The sequence below is a fragment of the Scardinius erythrophthalmus genome, assembly GCF_964197995.2.
Source record: "Scardinius erythrophthalmus genome assembly, chromosome: 14".
Taxonomy (NCBI): domain Eukaryota; kingdom Metazoa; phylum Chordata; class Actinopteri; order Cypriniformes; family Leuciscidae; genus Scardinius; species Scardinius erythrophthalmus.
The window spans coordinates 6,326,574-6,351,560 of record NC_138234.1 but is presented as its reverse complement, the minus strand read 5'-3'; the positions used below and the strand labels follow the sequence as shown (position 1 = coordinate 6,351,560).

General features: G+C 39.2%; 1 protein-coding gene and 1 long non-coding RNA gene across 2 annotated transcripts; one reads left to right on the top strand and one right to left on the bottom strand.

Moving 5' to 3' along the window:
• Positions 1–1,125: 1,125 nt before the first annotated feature.
• Positions 1,126–20,246, top strand: LOC308701897 (uncharacterized protein). Its single transcript, XM_081384371.1, has 5 exons — positions 1,126–1,309; positions 2,566–2,868; positions 3,420–3,731; positions 3,934–4,254; positions 19,537–20,246. The coding sequence occupies exons 1-5, from the start codon at positions 1,252–1,254 to the stop codon at positions 19,575–19,577; spliced, it is 1,035 nt and encodes a 344-aa protein (XP_081240497.1). The 5' UTR covers positions 1,126–1,251; the 3' UTR covers positions 19,578–20,246.
• A 368-nt stretch (positions 20,247–20,614) lies between these two features.
• On the bottom strand, positions 20,615–23,543 carry LOC308701660. Its single transcript, XR_014031493.1, has 4 exons — positions 23,451–23,543; positions 22,912–22,971; positions 22,350–22,424; positions 20,615–22,259 (listed from the first exon to the last, which is right to left on the bottom strand). It is a non-coding gene; the product is annotated as an uncharacterized lncRNA (long non-coding RNA).
• Between the last annotated feature and the right edge of the window lie 1,444 nt (positions 23,544–24,987).

The window sequence follows — 24,987 nt, the reverse complement described above, 5'->3', positions numbered from 1 at the left end:
ATACGGACAAGATCCGGCTTACTACAGTAACCTCGGGATAAGAATGAGACAGACAGACTAATATTAGTGTAGATGCTGTTCCTCTTAAGATGTTACAAGTACATTGGATGTTATGGAAAGTGTTCCTGTTCCGGTTGAGCTGATTTATGCAGCCTAACAATCCTTTAACGAATGTGAATTATAGGAATGTGATAATATGTTATGTGTATGCCAGGTTAAAGAGATGTGTTTTTACTCTAGTTTTAAACTGACAGAGTGTGTCTGCCTCCCAAACAAAGCTAGGAAGACTATTCCAGTGTTTGGCGCTAAAAAATTATCTACCGCCGCCAGAGTATTTTGATATTCCAGTTATTATCAACTGGCCAGAACTGTGAGACTGCAGTGGATGTGAAGGACTATAAAGTGACAAAAAAGATAAGAAATAATATTAAATAAATAAAAATAATAAGAAGCTCACAATCTTCCACTCCACACAAAACATCTTTACACTGAAATAAAGTGAATCCATCAACAGTCAAATAAGAGTCACAGGTCAGAGGTCAAATATGATTGACAGCTCACAGCACTAAATAACACACCAGTAGATACAGATATCTAATCCAATATTTCACTCTTCTGCTATTAGTTTTCATTCAGGGCCAGAATTCATTTGAAAATGTAAGATCAGCAAAAGCTTGTTGATTTTCGTGATGTTAAAGGAGACGGATGTGTGAGTGGAAACTAACTGAGGTTGGGGGAGGATTCACACACAACCAGATAAATATCACAGTTCAGTCTTTCAGATCAAGTGAGTGTGACCTTGGTACCAGATAGTGTCAGTGAGCTTGTATTATAATTTACACATGCAAAAATGATTTAAGCATTTTCAGACCTTTAGAAAACACTTGAAAACGCTGGTATGGATGGAGATACATTATTAAGCCTGTTTATTTCTGCTTGATTTACACTGGTTTGGACTTTAACTTTGTTCACTGCTTGTGTGTTTTGCCTTGATTCAGAGAAGCTGTTTGCTGATCGCCTGAACTTTGTCTTTTCCTGGTTTTGAGTTTTCATTCAGGGCCAGAATTCATTTGAAAATGTAAGATCAGCAAAAGCTTGTTGATTTTCGTGATGTAAAAGAGCGACGTGGACGTGCGAGTGTAAACTGTTTGAGAGCTTACACAACCTGATAAATATCTCAGTTCAGTCTTTCAGATCAATCTGAGTGTTTCAGACATTAAGAGTTACTATCGTGGGCTTTTCAGTGAACCGATGAAGAAAATGTTTCTCAAATTAGTTTTGCTCTGTTTGTGTTTGTGGCGTCTGGATGGTGAGTTTTAAATGTGTTTTTCTGCTTCAGTTGTTTCTGTTCTGATGTGATAAATTACTGGTTAAATTAGTCAGAAAGGATTAACATTCACTGTTATTCTCGTATAGAAACATATAATGTGTGATTTTCCTGAGAGAAAACACTCTTATTTGAGTCATTCTTTTATATAAAACTGTTCAACTATTTCTCATTTTCATTCCTCATCTTTTGTCTTTGAACTGTTGCAGAATATTAATCACTTCACATTTACATGATTAAAAGTATTTTAGTGAAGCTTCATCAAACCAACATCAAGTGATTTTAAAGCTTTAATCTGTGAAAAAGTTAGAGAAGATTAACATTCACTGTTAGTGTCAGCAACTGTGGCTAGTGAAGCTCATAATAATCTAATAATCCACACAATACACAGGAGAATCATGAGGAGAAACACAACCACGTAACGTAGACGATACCGGACGATGAACTGAACAGAACTCAGGGTTTAAATAACAGATAATCAGAAGAACAGAAACAGGTCTGGGATTAATGAACTAATGATAGAGAACACAGGCAAATGGAAACAGAGAGAAAACTAAACCTAAACAGAGCAAACATGTTACATTTTGTCTCATATAGAAATAATTGCCAAATATTTACCAGATTTGTTACAGTGGTGGAAGTCTTCTTGCCTTAGCCTGTGTATCAGGAATTGGGTGTGTTTATTGATTAATTCATTTAATTTAAATTTATATTTTCTTGATCCTGTGTTTCTTCTGTTGGGTTATTTAAGTTAATGTATTCTAGTTGTTTGCTTTTTTGTTCCAGATCTATTTCTTGTTCCTTTTCTTTCTTTCTTTCTTTTTTGTAAATGGAGAATGAAATAATTGTTCCTATTAAGACAGCTTTTCCTGCTTCCTGCAGGATCTAGATGCAGATAAAAACCATGTTTAATGGCTCAAAACAGTAATTCATGGCTTGAGCGTAGAACACATGACATAGAGCGTAGAGCTTCACCATAGCAATGAACCATGAAGGGCACGTTCACACAAACATTAGAACAAACTAATAATCCGTACATGTAAGAAAGAACACCATGGTTAAATAACAGGACTAACTAGATAACACTGGACACCTGGGTCTAATTACCAAGAACAAAACTACAAAGACCATGAACAGAACATGAACTGACAATTTTCACAATAAAAGACATGACAAAGCACAGGTTCCTTACACAAGTGATTTTAAAGCTTTAATCTGTGAAAAACTCTGTTCTTCAGGAGTGTTTGGTGAGTCAGTGTGGGAGGGAGATTCAGTCCTTCTAAACTCTGATCTTACTGAAATCAAGGATGATGATGTGATTCAGTGGAGGTTTGGAGATGAAAACACTTTAATAGCTGAAATCAATAAACGGGCCGACAGAATCACTGTATATGATGATGTTCTTGATGGGAGATTCAGAGACAGACTGAAGCTGGACAAACAAACTGGATCTCTGACCATAAACCCCACAACTGAACATGCTGGAGATTATAAACTACAGATCAACAGTGAGATCAAGAGGTTCAGTCTCTCTGTCTATGGTGAGTTAAATATTAGTTTCACTTGTTTTATATTTTATTCAGCACAAAGATACAATTAATAATGCAACATTCATTTTGCTTTTGGTTTTTAATGATGATATTAATTTAAATTTTAAATTTCAAACTATTTACTTTACTAAATCATTATTACATGGCTTGGTTGAATTCTAATGTAGAATGCGGTGTGTTATTTCTTGATAACACACCGTTGCCATGAAAAACAGAGCGTTGCTATGGACGCAGGATTCTAACCGTAGAGACGGTGGACTATTTTCTTTAGCGGAAGCAATACAATCGTTTTTAAATCAATAAACTCCTTTTTAAATCAATATTTTGTGTCAAATTATTGATTTATTTGGTGGGCAGCCGTGTAATAAGCTGGATAATGTAGAGTGAGGCGGTTGTTATAGCGAATACAAGTCCTTCAAACTGATTCAAGCTCCGCTTCGCGTCGGGGTCCTGATCAGCCTGTCGGGGTTGTATTCGCTATAACAACCGCCTCGCTCTACATTATCCCTTACTTAACTGTGTGTGTGTGTTTGATGATTCAGGACTGGAGACAGTGATTGAGGGAGATTCAGTCACTCTAAACTCTAATCTTACTGAAATGAAGGATGATGATGTGATTCAGTGGAGGTTTGAAGACACTACAATAGATGAAATCACTTTAATAGCAGAAATCAATGTAACGGCCGACAGAATCACTGTATATGATGATGTTCTTGATGGGAGATTCAGAGACAGACTTAAGCTGGACAATCAAACTGGATCTCTGACCATCACAAACACCACAACTGATCATACTGGATTTTATTATCTACAGATCAACAGTGAGAGAAAGAGTTTCAGGATCTCTGTCTTTGGTGAGTTCAAAAAAGTTTACCTGTTTTTTAATTACTTTTTTTAAATTTATTAATTCATACACAATTTTGTTTTTGTTATTTTATATTGTTTATTTTTAATGTACATTTTTAACTATTCAAATTTAGTAAACCATTATAAAGTGATTTAACAGTATTAATCTTAGCAAACCCTGTTTCTGTTTGTTCTCTGTGTGTTTGACAGATGAAGTGAAGTCAGTGTCAGTGATGGAGGGAGATTCAGTCTCTCTAAATTCTGATCTTACTGACATGAACGATTATGATGATGTGATTCTGTGGAGGTTTGGAGGTGAAAACACTGTAATAGCAGAAATCAATAAAGAGTTCAACAGAATCACTGTATATGATGATGTTCTTGATGGGAGATTCAGAGACAGACTGAAGCTGGACAAACAAACTGGATCTCTGACCATCACAAACACCACAACTGAACATGATGGAGATTATAAACTACTGATGTATTCAGCAGGATTCTCATCAAAAGCATTCAGAGTTTCTGTCTATGGTGAGTAAAGATCATTTGTCTTCTCCTCCAAATATTCTTATCTACTATTTACATATTCTATCCATCCATCTTCTACCGCTTATCCGGGGCCGGGTCTCGGGGGCAGCAGTCTAAGCAGGGATGCCCAGACTTCCCTCTTCCCAGACACTTCCTCCAGCTCTTCCGGGGGGACACCGAGGCGTTCCCAGGCCAGCCGGGAGACATAGTCTCTCCAGCGTGTCCTAGGTCTTCCCCGGGGTCTCCTCCCGGTGGGACATGCCCGGAACACCTTCCCGGGAAGGCGTCCAGGAGGCATCCGGAAAAGATGCCCGAGCCACCTCAACTGACCCCTCTCGATGTGGAGGAGCAGCGGCTCTACTCTGAGCTCCTCCCGAGTGACCCGAGCTTCTCACCCTATCTCTAAGGGATCGCCCAGCCACCCTGCAGAGAAAGCTCATTTCGGCCGCTTGTATCCGGGATCTTGTCCTTTCGGTCATGACCCACAGCTCATGACCATAGGTGAGAGTAGGAACGTAGATTGACTGGTAAATCGAGAGCTTCGCCTTGCGGCTCAGCTCCTTCTTCACCACGACAGACCGGTACATCGACCGCATTACTGCAGAAGCTGCACCGATCCGCCTGTCAATCTCCCGTTCCATCCTTCCCTCACTCGTGAACAAGACCCCAACATACTTGAACTCCTCCACTTGAGGCAGGAACTCTCCACCAACCTGAAGCGGGCAAACCACCCTTTTCCGACTGAGAACCATGGCCTCGGATTTGGAGGTGCTAATTTTCATCCCAGCTGCTTCACACTCGGCTGCAAACCGTCCCAGTGCATGCTGAAGGTCCTGGTTTGATGAGGCCAACACGACAACATCATCCGCAAAGAGCAGAGATGAAATCGTGTGGTCCCCAAACCTGACCCCCTCCGGCCCCTGGCTGCGCCTAGAAATTCTGTCCATAAAAATTATGAACAGAACCGGCGACAAAGGGCAGCCCTGCCGGAGTCCAACACGCACCGGGAACAAGTCTGACTTACTGCCGGCAATACGAACCAAGCTCCTGCTCCGGTCGTACAGGGACCGGACAGCCCTTAGCAAAGGACCCCGGACCCCATACTCCCGGAGCACCCTCCACAGGGACACAGTCGAATGCCTTCTCCAAATCCACAAAGCACATGTGGATTGGTTGGGCAAACTCCCATGAGCCCTCCAGCACCCTGTAGAGGGTATAGAGCTGGTCCAGTGTTCCACGACCGGGACGAAAACCACACTGTTCCTCCTGTATCCGAGGTTCTACTATCGGCCGGATTCTCCTCTCCAGTACCCTGGCATAGACTTTCCCAGTGAGGCTGAGAAGTGTGATCCCCCTATAGTTGGAGCACACCCTCCGATCCCCCTTCTTGAAAAGAGGGACCACCACCCCGGTCTGCCAGTCCAAAGGTACTGTCCCCGACTGCCACGCGTTGTTGCAGAGGCGTGTCAGCCAAGACAGCCCTACAACATCCAGAGACTTGAGGTACTCAGGGCGGATCTCATCCACCCCCGGTGCCTTGCCACCGAGGAGTTTCTTGACTACCTCGGTGACTTCAGCTTGGGTGACGGACGAGTCCGCCTCCGAGCCCTCAGCCTCTGCTTCCTCAATGGAAGACGTGACGGCGGGATTGAGGAGATCCTCGAAGTATTCCTTCCACCGTCCGGTGATATCCCCAGTCGAGGTCAACAGCTGCCCACCTCCACTGTAAACAGCGTTGGTAGGGCACTGCTTCCCCCTCCTGAGGCGCCGGACGGTTTGCCAGAATCTCTTCGAGGCCGACCGATAGTCCTTCTCCATGGCCTCACCGAACTCCTCCCAGGCCCGAGTTTTTGCCTCCACAACCACCCGGGCTGCAGTCCGCTTGGCCCGTCAGTACCCATCAGCTGCCTCAGGAGTCCCACAAGCCAGCCAGGCCCGATAGGACTCCTTCTTCAGCTTGACGGCATCCCTTACTTCCGGTGTCCACCACCGGGTTCGGGGATTGCCGCCTCGACAGGCACCAGAGACCTTACGGCCACAGCTCCGAGTGGCCGCGCTGACAATGGAGGTGGAGAACATGGTCCACTCGGACTCAATATCTCCAGACTCCCTCGGGATCTGGTCGAAGCTCTGCCGGAGGTGGGAGTTGAAGATCTCTCTGACAGGAGATTCGGCCAAACGTTCCCAACAGACCCTCACAGTACGTTTGGGTCTGCCGAGTCTGTCCAGCTTCCTCCCCCGCCATCGGATCCAACTCACTACCAGGTGGTGATCAGTTGACAGCTCCGCCCCTCTCTTCACCCGAGTGTCCAAGACATACGGCCAGAGGTCGGATGAAACGACCACAAAGTCGATCATCGACCTCCGGCCTAGGGTGTCCTGGTGCCATGTGCACTGATGGACACCCTTATGCTTGAACATGGTGTTCGTTATGGACAAGCTGTAACTAGCACAGAAGTCCAATAACAGAACACCACTCGGGTTCAGATCAGGGGGGCCGTTCCTCCCAATCACACCCCTCCAGGTGTCACTGTCGCTGCCCACGTGGGCGTTGAAGTCCCCCAGTAGAACGACGGAGTCCCCAGTCGGAGCACTTTCCAGCACCCCTCCCAGAGACTCCAAGAAGGCCGGGTACTCTACACTGCCGTTCGGCCCGTAAGCACAAACGACAGTGAGAGACCTATCCCCGACCCGAAGGCGTAGGGAAGCGACCCTCTCGTTCACCGGGGTGAACTCCAACACATGGCGGCTGAGCTGGGGGGCTATAAGCAAACCCACACCAGCCCGCCGCCTCTCACCATGGGCAACTCCAGAGTGGTGAAGAGTCCATCCTCTCTCGAGGAGTGTGGTTCCAGAGCCCAAGCCGTGCGTAGAGGTGATCCCAACTATCTCTAGTCGGAATCTCTGAACCTCACACACAACCTCAGGCTCCTTCGCCGCCAGAGAGGTGACATTCCATGTCCCTAGAGCTAGATTCCGCGTCCAGGGATCGGGTTGTCTAGGCGACTGCCGCCCGATCCACTTAGCACCGGCCCCTTACGGTCCCTCCTGCAGGTGGTGGGTCCACGGGAGGGTGTCCCCATGTTGCTCCTTCGGGCTGAGCCCGGCCGGACCCCATGGGGGGAGGCCCGACCACCAGGCGCTCGCATACGAGCCCCAACCCCGGGCCTGGCTCCAGGGTGGGGCCCCGGCTGCGCCATACCGGGCGACGTCACGGTCCTCGTTTTTTTTGGCATCATAAGGGTTTTTGAACCGCTCTTAGTCTGACCCGTCGCCTAGGACCTGTTTGCCTTGGGAGACACTACCAGGGGCATATAGCCCCAGACAACATAGCTCCTAGGTTCATTCGGGTACTCAAACCCCTCCACCACGGTAAGGTGGCAGTTCAAGGAGGGGCTATTTACATATTGAATTGTTTAATCACTTTATAGTTTGAGATGACAGACCGTATAAAATGTTATATTCTTATATTCGGTTCCAAGTGAGTTTTTATACGGTCTTTTTTTTTATGACAGACCGTATAAAAACTCACTTGGAACCGAATATAAGATTGTTGATTAGATTTGATATTTCTGTGTATTCAGAAATATTAGTTGATGTCAGCGCTGATATTAGTGTTTATTGACTGATCTGAGGGTTGTTCCATAAAAGACGCTTGGAAAAGCGGGGATTAAACTCCAAAACCAGACTTGAGTGAGCCTAACAAATAAATTGGGGCTAAAGTGGTTCCATAAAAGATAATTGAAGTTCACGCAATCTCACTAATTTGATCCAGGTTTATCTAGTCTAGATAATTACGTGTGCACGCGTTTCTTAAGCAGCCCTAGAGGTCGATCGTGGATCAAATCGATCCACCATCAAACAGCGTATAGTTTGTGCTGTTTTATGCGTTTGTGACATGTTTTTTTTTTCCCCCTCAGTGCAAAACTTACATTTTACAGTTATATTCTCCATCTGTAAATGTTAGAAAGTCGTGCAAATGTATCCATTTTGCTGCTAATCTTCATATTGAACGAGTGCTGCTGCGCGCATAAGCGCCAAATAGGAGCGCAATAACTGACTAAAATATACATTTTGCTTGGAAAATGAATATGCGATATTTTATAACACCAGAAATATCTTCTAATTATAATAATTGATCTTTAGGATGTTGGATAAGTTGCAGTGAACTTCTAGCTCATTACACTCATATATTTTATACTTCTAATAAAAAAAATGGAACAGAAGTAGCCTAATTCAGGGAAGGTTTTTTTTTTTAAGAAACTAAATATATAAAGATACAAAATATAGTTTTGGGTATAGGACCTATACTTCTTAATAAAGATGAAGTATACTTCTTTAGAATGCTGAGAATTACAGCTTTTAATGCAATATTTTTTTGGAGAAAGCAAGAATCCCCAGTTTTAAATGAGTGGTTAGATTTAGTTTCTAAAGTACACTAGGGAGAGGATAACATGAAATTAAGAGCAAATGTATACATTTTGAAAAGATATGTGCAACTCAAAAATCAAAGAATATTCCATAAAATAAAGGAACATATATTAGCCTACATTAACTACATTTTTATATAACCCTCCATCCCTTTTATTTCTAATTATTTGTTATTTTATTTATTTACTTTTGTTTAATATTGAATATTTGATATTTAAATAATATTACTTGAATAACTATTAGGAATTATGTGTCATTATAAGAGTTTGATATATATATATATATATATATATCAATATATATATATATATATATATATATATATATATATATATATATATATATATATATGTATATGTGTGTGTGTGTGAATGTTAAATTTTTATTAATAATGATTTATTGTTTTTTGACTTTTCCCCTTAAATCATATGTAAAAAGTGTCTAACTACTTTTTGGTCATTGTTCATGTGTTTTTTAGGCTATGTGTTGGTGGGTATTATCACAAAAGAAAAAAAGTTGAAGGAATATTTATTGGGGGAAAATATGTGTCTTTAAAGGAGTCATAACCTGCAATTTTCACTTTTCCACGAGAATCAATGTATGTTATGATTGCCTCAGGGTCGGCGCCACGAGGGGGGCCCAGGGGGCCTGGCCCGGCCACCTAGGTTACTGTGCCCCCTCACCTCTGGTCAGCACACCACAGTGCCTCGGAGCGCGATTTCATCCTTTGAGACTCAGCAACAGGCACGGTGACGGTTCCACTGTGCTCTCGTATTCCTGACATTAACTACATGTCGTTGCTGTCGCCTGTCGGGTGAAACCTCGTATGTCCAAATTTGGTCAATTTCATATTTTTTCACAAATCGATGCTACTGGTCAGTCCCCACGTGGTACTGTTATTTTTACAAATTCTTAACCAATCTAAAGTGTTGAAAATAGCTTGAGAGCAAATCTCTTAACTCCATTGGACACTTCAACTGTCTGAAATTCCTCGTAACTCCACCTCTTCTTCACTCCGCCGCGGGCGGGAGCCGAGGCTCGCGGCATTTTGTCTCCTCAGGATTGAAAGTCACAACGATTAAGAAGTCCTCCTCGTCGAGCAACACGTAAACCAAGCCTTAACTCTGATTTTATCTGTGTTAAAATATCAGTTATTGATGTATTTTAAACGTCTACTTATTACTAGGCTTATTATACGTGTGCATTGAAGTTTTAAAATGTAGGCCTATCTAACATAATACTTGAATTGAATTAAATGTTTTGGATACCAGCATTAAATTATTGTTTTTAATTATTATTTTACTGACGCGAACTTGGCACTGTCCATGTAAAATACCCCAAGTAGCAAGGTTTTTATTTATGGGAGAAAAAAGGTCTACTGGTCTAATTTCCGCCTATTAGACAGCCTAACGTTAGTCAGCTCATCGTTTTTTGTTCTGCTTCACTTATAGCTCTTAAATACGGAAGCCCTGAACCGCAAGTTGAGAAAAAAAATAAAGAAAACTTATCTCGTTATTTCGACTTAATAAGTCGTTATTTCGACATAATATCTCGTTATTTCGACATAATATCTCGTTATTTCGACTTAATATGTCGTTATTTCGACATAATAAGTCGTTATTTCGACATAATAAGTCGTTATTTCGACATAAATATCTCGTTATTACGACATAATAAGTCGTTATTTCGACATAATATCTCGTTATTTCGACATAATATCTCGTTATTTCGACATAATATCTCGTTATTTCAACATAATAAGTCGTTATTTCGACATAATATCTCGTTATTTCGACATAATAAGTCGTTATTTCGACATAATAAGTCGTTATTTCGACATAATAAGTCGTTATTTCGACATAATATCTCGTTATTTCGACATAAATATCTCGTTATTTCGACATAATAAGTCGTTATTTCGACATAAATCTCTTGTTATTTCGACATAATAAGGGGACATTCTAATATGCATTAAGCTACATTTAGCGTTCTTATAATGAGTTTCTATGGGAGGAAAATGCTTAACGTCAAATTAAACGCTTTGCGTTCATATTCTGGACTTATCTGATTTTTGTAGTAGCCTTTATTATGATTTTAGTATCATATTGATTAACAAATGCACGCACAATTATCCGTGAACTTGATAAATGTTGCAGATATGTTTTAGGCTATATCCACAAACAAATTGCTTTCAAATGTGTGTGCAAAATTCAGAATTCAACGAATGCAGTGCAACAACAACAATAATAGTTAAATTAATATTAGTATTATTAATAATAATAATAATAATAATAGTCGCAGTAGTGCTAGGCTAAGGCAGTGCAAGCCAAGTCAAGTAAAACAGAGTTTCTTTGCGTTCATAGTCTGGACTTATCTGATTTTTTTTGTAGTATACTTTATTATGATTTTAGTATCATATTGATTAAGAAATGCACGCACAATTATCCTTGAACTTGATAAATGTTGCAGATATTTTAGGCTACACAAACAAATTGCTTTCAAATGTGCGAAATTCGGAATTCAACGAATGTGCAGCAATTTGTACAAATAGAGACATTTTTGTGTATAAAATACATTTTTGTTTTATTTTGTATTAGTGATTATAATTTGCGCGTCCATTTATTGACGTCTGAGTCGATCTCATTTGAGTTTATTCGGCAATTTGCTTAACGTGGAATTAAACGCGTATATTCTGAGCTCATCAGATTTTGTTGTACATATACTTTATTAGTATGATTATTTACTGTGTTTGGTCTGTTAGTAAATGGTGCCCTAGAATGTGTTGAAATAATATTTTAATTTTGTCTCTGATATCTACATAGAGGGTATGGCTTATGTAAGGGCATTTAAAATGTCCAGATATGGTTTTACAGGTCCATTTTCAACCCTAGAAATTGGCCCTAGAATGAAATGGTCTGTTTTTACCTTATTTGGAAGGGTCATGAATAGTAATGAGGAGTTCTGCTTTGATTGGCTGTTTCACTGCGGGCTCATAACAGTAGCTCAGACTAGTGACAGCAAACAGGTCCCTGATGTCCAGCGTGACAATGGAGAGATTAGGCATTCAACCGTTCAACCGTACATCAGAGTCCTGCACGGGTCCGATTTTGTAAATCCGCACCCGCCCGTACCCGCAGTGCTTCAAACCGCATCCGACCCGTTTTCCGACAGCAGCACTAACTAAAATCCGCACCCGACCCGCTTAAAATAGAACCGACACCCGACCCGCACCCGAAATAAAATAAGTTTAGCCAATCAAATTATAGACACAATTACAAAAATGTTTATTGCCAGGTGATGCAGAAGTTATTACACGACAATTAACACAAGGACTTCAGCCGAAGCTGTAAAAAGGCCGGTACATGAAGAACTGCTTTGTTACCACAGTTATCTGCGTGCTTCCTCGGCGATGAAGTTCCACATTTGCGGCTATCCAACACGAAAATGCATGCAGCAAATAAGCCTTTCACAATATTTCCTTAAGATAACTCCTAATTTCTCCCACACACATGCATCCATCTCGACAACTGCAAGCAGATCGCGCGCGCGCGGTTATGATGAATTTTTAAAAGTGAAAGTAGCCTAGGCAGAGAATGTCTAATAAGGCAACGTTAGATCCTGGGAGGGCGCAGTTCCGCCTGGTATTGAACATGATCAGCCATTTGCCCTACGATGCTCGCTTGATTCTTCACCTGCGCAGCGCAGTTCCGTGTAGCACCGTAGCTCTGAAAGGGCTTGGCTTATGCAAATTTTGGAGGCGTACATATTAATGATCCCATCGGTTTCGTCACAGTAGGTGTTATGTGGAGATTCGCCCGTTTTTCAGGGGTGTTTTTCAAAAACGAGATTTAAACAAGAAGGAGAAAACAATGGTGTTTGAAACTCACTGTATGTCATGTCCATGTACTAAACTATTGTTATTTAACTATGGCAAGTTAAATTCAATTTCACATTCTAGGGCACCTTTAAGGTTTGTACTCATTTCGATATGCCACTAGAGGGCAGAATAAGACCGGGAATTATAGAATGCATTGTAGTTATGTTGACCTACTGTATTCATAACACTGGATATTCTACTAATTTATACTTTTCTAAAACGTTGCATATTAATGACAAATAACTTATTTGGCAATTACACATAGTGATATTGTAAGAACGGCTATTGTAAGAATGCAGTGTGTGGTCGAAATTTTAAACCGAATATTAAATTAACCATGTTTTTAACATCTAACCTTATTAAACAAAAATTCATATGCTTTTGAATTTTAAATGTATTTGTGTGTGTGTGTGTGTGTGTGTGTGTTTGTGTGTGTGTGTGTGTGTGTGTGTGTGTGTGTGTGTGTGTGTGTGTATAAATACAAAATAAAACAAAAATGTATTTAATTCACAAAAATGTCTCTATTTGTACAAAATGCTGCACATTCGTTTAATTCTGAATTTTGCACACATAATTGAAAGCAATTTGTTTGTGGATAGTAGCCTAAAACATATCTGCAACATTTATCAAGTTCACGGATAATTGTGCGTGCATTTATTAATCAATATGATACTAAAATCGTAAAATAGAATAGGCCTAGGCCTACTATAAAAATCAGATAAGTCCAGAATTCCACTGTTGATAGGAAGATTCAAGTGATCTCGCCGGCGCCTCCATGCTGGCGAGATCACTTGCATCTTCCTATCAACAGTGGAATTCTGGACTTATCATGCAGTGTGCGCTCCACAATAATGGTGGAATATGTTGGAATAGACGATTTAATATGAATGATGGGCGTCAAAATCTTGTGGTTATTTGTTATGATCTTAGGACTTTATTATTATTGTCTAACCTGTATTATGATATTTGACGAATTGCTTTGTTCCTTTTTTGTACGTTTTGGACGAAAGCGTCTTCTAAATATGTAGACTAAAATGTAATAATAATAATAATTATTATTATTCTTATTATTATTAGAGTTTATAACTATAAATGAGTTCACTTAGTAATAGAGTAATATTGTTTGTCATAATATAATTTAATAACATGATTTATCAATGCTTTATTTTTATAAACGCTTTTACAGTTTTGGATAAAATAGGCCTACATTTTTTGCATAATTTTTGCTTACAAATATAGCATTCATAAACTATTTTATGATAAACATATTACTGTCTTAAGTTAACTCATTTATAGTTATAAACTCAAATATTAATAATAAAATTTTAGGCTACATATTTAGATGACGCTTTTGTCCAAAACTTACAAAAAAAGGAACAAGGCAATTCGTCAAATATCAGTCATAATACAGGTTAGACAATAATAATAAAGTGCTAAGATTATCACAAATAAACAAAAGATTTTGAAGTGAAGAGAAGTGTCCTTGAGACACTAGCAGAGACAATATTTCGTTACACTGCGCAGTGCGTACCCAACAGGTGTCCAGATTATGAATGTAGTAGAGATGTTGATTGAAAAGTACCCATCCTGTCCGCTCAGTTTATAAACCGTAGGCCTACTCATGAATTCTCAAACTGTTTAACATTTGGCAATTACACATAGTTTTGTGCTAGTTTTGGTGTCAGTATTGCTCTTTCAGCCAGCTTTATAGTTTATCTAGATTTGGTTTATTTGTTAACTTTACACAACTCAATCGCTGAATCGCAGATAGCCTATTTTGCTTCATGGTTGGTCATTATTGGCCAATATGTTTTACTTGACTTGGCTTGCACTGCCTAATACCACTACTGCGGCTGTTATCATTTTTATTATTATTAGTGTAATTGCCAAATAAGTTATTTGCCATTAATATGCAACGTTTTAGAAAAGTATAAATTAGTAGAATATCCAGTGTTATGAAAACAGTAGGTCAACATAACTACAATGCATTCTATAATTCCCGGTCTTATTCTGCCCTCTAGTGGCATATCGAAATGAGTACAAACCTTAACATATTTACTAACAGACCAAACACAGTAAATAATCATACTAATAAAGTATATGTACAACAAAATCTGATGAGCTCAGAATATACGCGTTTAATTCCACGTTAAGCAAATTGCCGAATAAACTCAAATGAGATCGACTCAGACGTCAATAAATGGACGCGCAAATTATAATCACTAATACAAAATAAAACAAAAATGTCTTTTATACACAAAAATGTCTCTATTTGTACAAATTGCTGCACATTCGTTGAATTCCGAATTTCGCACATTTGAAAGCAATTTGTTTGTGTAGCCTAAAATATCTGCAACATTTATCAAGTTCAAGGATAATTGTGCGTGCATTTCTTAATCAATATGATACTAAAATCATAATAAAGTATACTACAAAAAAAATCAGATAAGTCCAGACTATGAACGCAAAGAAACTCTGTTTTACTTGACTTGGCTTGCACTGCCTTAGCACTACTGCGACTATTATTATTATTATTATTAATAATACTAATATTAATTTAACTATTATTGTTGTTGTTGCACTGCATTCGTTGAATTCTGAATTTTGCACACACATTTGAAAGCAATTTGTTTGTGGATATAGCCTAAAACATATCTGCAACATTTATCAAGTTCACGGATAATTGTGCGTGCATTTATTAATCAATATGATACTAAAATCATAATAAAGGCTACTACAAAAATCAGATAAGTCCAGAATATGAACGCAAAGCGTTTAATTTGACGTTAAGCATTTTCCTCCCATAGAAACTCATTATAAGAACGCTAAATGTAGCTTAATGCATATTAGAATGTCCCCTTATTATGTCGAAATAACAAGAGATTTATGTCGAAATAACGACTTATTATGTCGAAATAACGAGATATTTATGTCGAAATAACGAGATATTATGTCGAAATAACGACTTATTATGTCGAAATAACGACTTATTATGTCGAAATAACGACTTATTATGTCGAAATAACGAGATATTATGTCGAAATAACGACTTATTATGTTGAAATAACGAGATATTATGTCGAAATAACGAGATATTATGTCGAAATAACGAGATATTATGTCGAAATAACGACTTATTATGTCGTAATAACGAGATATTTATGTCGAAATAACGACTTATTAAGTCGAAATAACGAGATATTATGTCGAAATAACGAGATATTATGTCGAAATAACGACTTATTAAGTCGAAATAACGAGATAAGTTTTCTTTATTTTTTTTCTCAACTTGCGGTTCAGGGCTTCCGTACTTAAACCTTTAAAATGGAGTTAAGGAAGATGTATGTAACCACAATCGTTAGCTTTGGTTAACTACTGAAGCCTTTTCTCTTGTCAAAAGGCTCAATGCGACCGCTGACTTTGTTTGCGTGCAGATTAATTTCTGCCTATTTTAGACAGCCTAGTATTTTGGTATTGCATGCATCACTCATATCTCTTAAACATTTAAAGTGAAGTTTAGGAAGATGTATGTAACCACAATCATTAGATTTGAATGGCTCTTAAAGCCTTATCTCTTGTCAAAAGGCTCAACGCGACCGCAGACTTTGATGAACACTGCTGGCAGCAGCGACGTCTGTGACCGTACCGTTCAACAATGACAGCGTAAATTAACCTCGTATCTCCCTGCTCCCAAGTCATAAATCTCGTATCTCCGATTAAACATGATTTTGGGGAAATGTTGTGTTAATGTTGTTGGTACACAACAGTATAGGACAGCAATATAAGGTATAATACCAACTTTAACGATACAATGTTTAATAACTCAAAAAATATGCCGTTTTTTTTATTTCCTGAGAGATACGAGGATTCCGCCCGACAGCGACGATAGGCCTATTTAAAAATATATATTTGTAAATTAGTTTAGTTTTACTAGAATAAAATCAGTTTTGCAACTTTGCATTTTCACTCGCGACAGGCGATAGCAGCTTGTATGTAATTGATTGAAATATGACTGTAGGCTACGTCATGAAGTTATGTATTTTTTTTTCAGCCAACTTCTACTCTTTATTCATAATAATCTGTATTCGTCTAAAACACCTAACGTGCTTGATCATTCAAGCAATCATGGATTTATAGAGGTTGTTGTTGTTGTTTTAATTAAAAGTGGGTGTATTATTATTATTGAGGGTGGGAGAGGTATGCCCCCCCAGTGACACAAGAGGCCCCCTCGTTCCGTATGTCCTGGCGCCGACCCTGGATTGCCTAACGATTATACACTGGCCGGGAAGCCGATTTTTAAAAGTGAAGCGTTTGTTTACCTCGGGTAAATAAACCAGCGCACGCGCACTCAAATACGAGATTTTGATTTCAGCTCCGTCTTGACGTCATGGCGGGGCAGGATACCATATATGGACACCGCAAACCTATGCCGCGGGAAGCCCGCCCCTCTCCCCCTCATATTCAGTTCAGTTGAGAAAGATGGAGAAACGAGTACACACCTGAGTTGCTCTGTGGTTGACTGCCACAAACAACATGTAAATGTGTTTTCTCTACCAAAAACGGACCAAACTATCAGGGACCAGTGTAGAGCCCTGCATTTCAGCCCGAGCCCGACGGCCCCGACTTTTTTACGCCCCTAGGGCCGGGCTTCGGGACAATTTTCACGTCATAGTTCACATGCGGGCCGGGCCTCGGGCCTTTTAGGTTATCCTTCTTTTTATATTTTTAGACATTAATTAAAAAAATATGAGAGGTTGACGTAGACGATAGAAGAACAAACATAGAAAGACATTTAATAACCTCATAACTTTCATAATCTTATAATTACACTGACATATGACTGACATGACAGTCTCACGCACGCACGCACGCGCGCACACACACAGAAGGTTTCCCGTCAGCGCAACCAACGATTCACCTCATGTGCAAATAATGGAGAATATTAAGAGAAAAATCGCAGAGTGATAGAAGAGAGGACTGGGTTAAAATCTTCCACTGTGGATGCTATTCTTTTCTCCACGATGATCTGTAAGAGACTGTTCTAACTTTTCGTTTGATTGGACTTTATTTTCGTTTAACTGTTGGAAACTAGGCTACTGATGTTTTTCGTTTGATTGGACTTTATTTTCGTTTAACTGTTAGAAACTACTGGAAAAAAGAATGAACATGTTCTGTGGTGCATTTTTGAGGTAAGATAACCTGCCAGTTTGTTTTTGATTTAGCTATTTAATTTAAATTGCTCTATTGCTCATTTCGTTTGCGAGCGCTGTTGCGAGCAGCCTGAGACTGCCTCAAAAATGTAGGCTACTCACTGTGGTTTAATAAATAAATATTAAACTAACTGTCTGTGTGATATGCTTGAAGTTTTATATCTATGAATTTTATTGTAGCCAAGTAAAGTATTAGCGTTGATTTGAGAGGCTAAATTGATCAAACATGTTTTACTCGCTGTTGGCTCGGCTGCTTGGTCGTCTTTTTTTTTTTTTTTTTTTTTTTTTTTAATGCTCCAAACATTTGTCTAAATTAACTTAATAAAGAAATGAAAAGAAAAGAAACACAACTAACAAAACGGACATATTTTAATGGCTGCAAATAGGGCAGGCTGCCGCTGTGAAAAAAAAAAAAAAAAAAAACGGGCTTGGGTCGGACTCGGGCTGATAATTCTGATGAGCTGTCGGACACGGGTCGGGCTAGGGCCTGAGCGTCTCGGGCCAGGGCCGGGCTCGGGCCTAGATTTGAGGCCCGTGCAGGGCTCTAGACCAGTGGATGAAATTCATTTTTAATGACGCTGTCCCAACAACCTTTTCAACTGGCTTATCGTTAGGAGTCTGCGCTAAACATTTCACACAGGAATCATACACAAATTTGGGGCAATATCAGGCGAAGTTGGCCTCGAAGCTCTGTTTGGAAAAAGGTGCAATTCCAACCATCAGAGACTTGCCTGAAATTGAAACAGTAAGACTGAGTTTTTATTGCTCTACTGTGTGTAACGTTAACAAACAGCAGCAAACTGCTAATGCGGCTATTGTATGCTATCGGGAGTATTAGCTTCGAGGTAAACATGAGGAATGGCTGCTAACGTTACTTTGCAAACAACAAATGACTGAGATCATCATGAATTCGGCTATTGTATATTGATTGCCTAACGCTTATATGAGGCGCCGTCTAGTTTGTGTGTGTGTGTGCTTGCGTCTTAGGAGTATGTGCGCGAGTTTGTGTGTGTGTGTGCTCGCGTCTCATATGAGTATGTGCGTGGAGAGTTCATATACATGTATGTGTGACTATACTTAGTATGTATGCAAGCGTGTTTCATATATGTGTGCGTGAATGAAGTTTGATTTAAGCCCTAAACGGCGCCTCATACTTATCCACTGGCCGGGAAGCCGGTCGCGGCCAGGTCGGGTTCATTCATAACTTGGCGCCATGATGTCATTTTGGAATGATATGCTAAAGCGTTACCTGCCGTATCAACCCCCATCCTTCCTGCCACCAATCAACGCACCCCACATTTGCATTATTAAAATGACCGTCCACGACAGCCAAAATATCGCATCAGATCTCGCGAGACAATAATGCCTTCAGAAATAAGGGTCTGAGGAGCTCTGTGTTTATTTTTTTCCACTTTTCTTTTTTAGAAGGGCCTGAAAGACTATAATACAGCAGTAGGTATCCAAGGTAATACTAGGTTATGACTCCTTTAAAGGAACTGTCCATTTGTATAATTGTGTTAAATGTTTTTGAATTGAAAGACATCTGTGTAACAGCTGAGGCTTAGCCTGACAGTTAGCCTGCCCTGGACCAGGCCAGTTTCCCAGCATAAGTTGCCAGGGTAACTGAGTTTGAACTATTTTAAGTTTGCTTTATGAAACAGAATCCACCGACAATAAGTCTGACTAACCAAAATAAGCCTGGCTTGTATTCTAATCTTGTTTTATGGAACAGCCCTCTGATCTCAGTTTGATGTGTTTATTCCTCAGACTCTGTCCACTGTTGTGGTCCTACTGAAGCTGTGATCTGATTGGTCCTCTCTGCTCTGATGGGCGTGGCTACTTTCATTGTGTTTTAAGAGCTGAAAAAGATCAAGCACATATTCACACATCCAGTACATATTATAATTGATGATGTAATTTCTCACAGGCTGATTATATTAATGTATGTCAGATATATTTATGCCTTAATATGTTCATCTTTTCAGGAAGTAATCTAAAGCAAAATGCTGAAATTTAAAGGTTCTTCGAGAGTTTTCTGTTTTAGTGTTTTTTTTTTGTCATAATTAATACTGAATATTTGAGATTGATTATTTTGGAATATTTAAAAAAATAAGTCTTTATTCTCTGTCGGATGTGAATGAAAGTGAATGAAAAAAAAAGTGAATAGAGAGACACATATCTCACTTTTCTACTGCTGTGTATTTGCTGTGTGTTTTTTCTTGCCTTTATCAATATAGTTTCTCACTCTGAGGTTCAAGAGTCTCTCCATGTTTTATTACATTTATTATGTCCAGTGCGTCCTGGAGGAATACATACTTTATATAGTTTAAAGATTTCAGAAGTGTGGAACATATAAAGCTTTACATTGTTAAAATATTATTTAAAACATTATTTCTAAATGTTTACATTATTAGCTCATTAATTTCTTTTTGTCCTATCCACAACAATAAACAAACAGCTTCCCCAGCTTCTCCTTTATCCTGAGAAAATGCTGATTTTGGACACATTATAATATACTTTGAGATCACAGTGAAATACATAAACACAACATATCGATGCTCCATTTCCTCCAACAGGGAACGATAAAGTCTTTAAATCTCGAGTGTGATTTGTCTCTGTGGTCTCGTCTGAGGAGCAACTCCTCCATCTAGTGGCTCACCCTGAACTCACATGTTTTCAGGAGTTATTTACTCAGTCTCTGTAATGAGATCCTGTGATTGTGTCTGTTACTCAAGAAAGCCACTAGATGGCGCTGTGTTCAGTATTATGTGACGAACACTGTGAAACGAGTAATGAAGAATAAAACCACATGTTGAAGTGTTCAGAGAAAATAACCAGACATGTTGAAACTGCACTGAGAAATATTTTATTCAAAACACTGAACAAAACATGATACCAGGAGTGAACTCAAACTAAAAACTGCTCACTGGATATTTTCTCTTTTTCTGACCATTCTCTGTAAACCCTAGAGATGGTTGTGTATGAAAATCCCAGTAAATCAGCAGTTTCTGAAATACTCAGACCAGTCCATCTGGCACCAACAATCATGACACGTTTAAAGTCTCTTAAATCACCATTCTTCCCCGTTCTGACGCTCAGTTTGAACTTCAGCAGATCGTCTTGATCATGGCTGTGTCCGAAATCCGAAACCCTTTTCCCTTAAATATGGCACTATTTAACAGTACGATGTACATTTTAGGACAGCCTCAGATCTCAGTCATATGATTGACAAAATGGCATCGGGCGAAACGTCCTCAGATGAAAGCGTAGAAGTTTCGAAGTTAGCTAAATAACACATTGCAACTATAGATAGCTTGTATGTTGGCAAACTACACTGTAAAAATTAAAGGTGCCTGGAGGAACCTTTTGGGGTTCTTCACTTTGCCACGCCGGCGGAACCGTCTGTAGATCCTCTAGGCACCCTTTAAAAAGGGCCGGTTCTCTGAGGAACCACACAGGTTTCCTGAGGAACTCTTATATGAAGCACTGTGTGGAACCACCGTGGGTGCCTCCAGGAACCAAATTTAATTAAATTTTTTATTTTTTTTATTTGGATTAAATGAATTTCATATTGTTACTACGGTTACCATTAACTTCTATTATAATAAACAAACTGAACCAAATAAAAAATAAGAATTGTTTTTACATATTTTGATCCATTTTAATACATACACTTCAATGCACTTGGGGAAAAAAAGCTAGTAATAGATTAATATCAATGAATACACACAAAAAATTTGTATAATACATAAGTAGCATGAATAATCAACCATGTGTGTATACAATAGGCTACACAAGAAAAGACATCTCAACAAAATGCATAGAAAACACATGTTCCATGTAATAAATCAATGTAAAAAATTTAAATCGACTAATTAAAAATGTCCATGTTCACTTAATTTTAAAACGTGTTTCAGTTCGCTTAAGTCTGACGCCACTGTTTCCAAGTCCAAAAGCTCTCTCAGATGCCAAAAACAAACAACAAACAGTGCTAATATGCACTCATTGTTCTGTAATATTCCTGAAAATTATGATCCTAACCTTTATCTCTATTCCAAAATCTCAGATGGTTTAGTTATTCAGCTATTTTGAATCATAAAATGTTGAAGTCTGGGATGCCGTTAGACTGGAGACTGTAATGTACAGCTATGGCTTTTGAAAAGCTTAAATGTGTGACTTGAATCAACAGTGTTCATAAATGGTTGTTGAGTATTCTCAATATCTAGGACCTTTTTGCCTGTTTAATTTCACGAAATTCACAAATGTGACGCACCTTTACTCACTGCAACATAAAATGCAATCAATTATAAAATCTTCACAAGGGACATGTGAGGTACTTAACGAGTTAGAAAAGTGAAAAGGTGCATCAGCTTCATTTTCCGTGTGTTTTTCCTCTTTTCTGGTGGATGGTCCAGGCTCTTCAGTGATTTTCAGGTCTACAGGAGGATTTTTATTCTTGTTCAAACTTGTATTTCAGCTTACCGAGATCCCTGCAAAGTACAAAATTTACTGTTAGTAAGGTTATTAAAGTAATAGTTGTGAAATTTAAATAATTTCCTCAGCCTTGTGATGTTCCAAACCTGTTTGACTCTCTGTCTGTGGACCCCAAAAGCAGATCTCAGGCATAATGCAACCCCAGTCACCGTTCAATTTCACTGCATGAAACGCAAGCAGAAAAAAAATGTGTAAATCATTCATGAAACCATTCTTATGTACACTTGTCTAGTTCAATTCAATGCAACAATTTATGTAAATATGGTTAAGCTCTAAAAATGTCCCAGAAAAGATCCAAAAAATAATCAATGAATTCACAACTCATGTGTTGTGGTTTGTGTTGTAAGTCTTATGAAGCCATTTAATAGCTTTTTTCTTTTTTTTTGTCAAAAAAGACCCAACTTGAAGTTATAATTCAGGGTTCAAATGTCTTATATTCAAATGCATATGATTAAGGTATAGCCTATAAAAAATGCATAGCATTATTGGCTCCAAACCTGTGATATTACATGAATGTACTGTAACATGAATGAGATTTGAGAGCATGAGGGAAGAAGATTTTCAGAAAATAACTGATTAAAAAACACAAGTACACAGTCAAACAATACAATTGCACACAGAGAAAGTTCATAGTAATAAAGTACTTGCATATGGTGCAGGTAACATACTGTAATTCAATGTTGCCACTGAAACATTGTACTGGTTGTTCTGGGGAAACAAAATAACAAAGCTGATTATTCACAACATAATATTTATTGACCACTAAATGGATTCAAAATGATATTTGAGAGAATGAGGGCCCCTGTAGTTAGTAAAGTTAGGCTAAACAAAAACAGACCAAACTATATTAACCTGCTTTTGTTATTCATAACAAACGCCAATGACGACAGCAGGAATCAGCTAAATTAGTTAGGCTGTATATCAGCAATTTGAAGACACAGTTGTACAGAATATGTTTAATTGAATGACTAACTTTAAATCAATCTAAGACAATAAGTCAATAATTTCCATTTGTTCATTAGATCAACATAGTTAGCATCGCGGCTAAAACCATACTGTACATGTCAATAAACGAGTGGTAAACACGGTAAAAACGTAGTAATGTATAATAAATTTAGTTTATATATATGTGTTTTTGAATATATAGGCCTAGTGAGTATTTATATTTCTTCGGCGAGTTTACAAACCTTGTAACGGAGAGCCGAACAAACGGCGGAAGATGCGGCAGGCTTTGATGAGGAGAGCCGTTACTTTCAAAGTCGATGACGTCGATCAGCTGAGCTTTGTTGCGCGCGAGCAGCGCGAGCATCACTGAAGCGACTACAGCAGAGGAATAGCAGCAGTTTCGTGACTGAATAAAACCTTTATCTTCCTGGTTCTTCTTCTTCAAATAATAATTTATGAAGAAGTAAAAAATATTATTTTATTACTTTTATTTATTCAATAATAATAATCAAGGTATTTTTCTTGTTTCTGGAAGCATTGGAGAGAAAGCTTGTATGTATTTTAAACTATGTATGTTGTTTTTGTCTATGGATGTTGTAAGTTATTTATATGGACCCATGGGTCTGAAATAAAGAATTAATAATAATAATGATTTTTTTTTATTAATATTATTATTATTTAGTGTTGTTGTTTAAGGTTTAAATTAATAAATAAAATAGCCCTATACTAAATAAATGTAAGCTACCCAGGTGAAAAAGACTTAGGCTACTGTTAAATGTATTAAAATGCATTAAAGTAGGTTATATTTGTATTGAAGGCCTACTAAAAACTGTCATGATACAAAACTGGAAGCAATTGCGGGTGAACAATATATTTATTGGAACTTCAACACAGAATAAGACAATTCAGGAAAGAAGGTTCCTCTCAAGGCGTGGTCGCGATCTCGCGAGTAAACAGCAGCTCCGGACGGTCCACACAGGGGAAGACGCTCAGACTCGGACACACAGGGACTTCGATGGTCAAGTGCTCGGTGCTGAGTGCAGGTGCTCGGTGGTCTGTGCTGGGGTGCGGTGAAACAACAGGGATCCACTGTAGACACGACAACCCGGAAGACGACACGAACATACAAGCAGGAACAGGCAAACAACGGATGGACACTGGAATGGAGAGGTGAGTGAGTATAAATAGGGAACGGTAATGTGAATCAGCTGAGGTGGAGAATGAGAAGATTGCGAGCAGCTGGAGCACTGAACAAACACGTGAGCGGGACAACGCCCACTCACGCAAACTCACAGACATGTAAACAACAATGACACGAGACACAGAGGAAACAATGAATTCACAACCGTGACAGTACCCCCTCTCCTAGGAATGCCTCACGGCATTCCCAGAACTCCTTACCTGTCGATTGTAATCATCGATAAGGGAGTGATCCAGGATGTCACGAGCAGGAACCCAACTTCTCTCCTCCGGACCGTAACCTTCCCAATCCACCAAGTACTGAAATCCGCGTCCCCTCCGCCTGGAATCCAGAATACGACGAACCGAATAGGATGGTTCCCCATCTACGAGACGCGGCGGGGGGGGAACCGGGGCTGGCGGATTAATGCGTGCAAAAAAGACGGGCTTAATTTTGGACACATGGAAAACGGGATGAATCCTCCTGTACACTGGAGGAAGATTGAGGCGGACTGTCACCGGACTAACGATCTTAGTGACAGAAAACGGGCCAATGAATTTGGGTGCCAACTTATTGGAAACGGAGCGGAGCGGAATGTC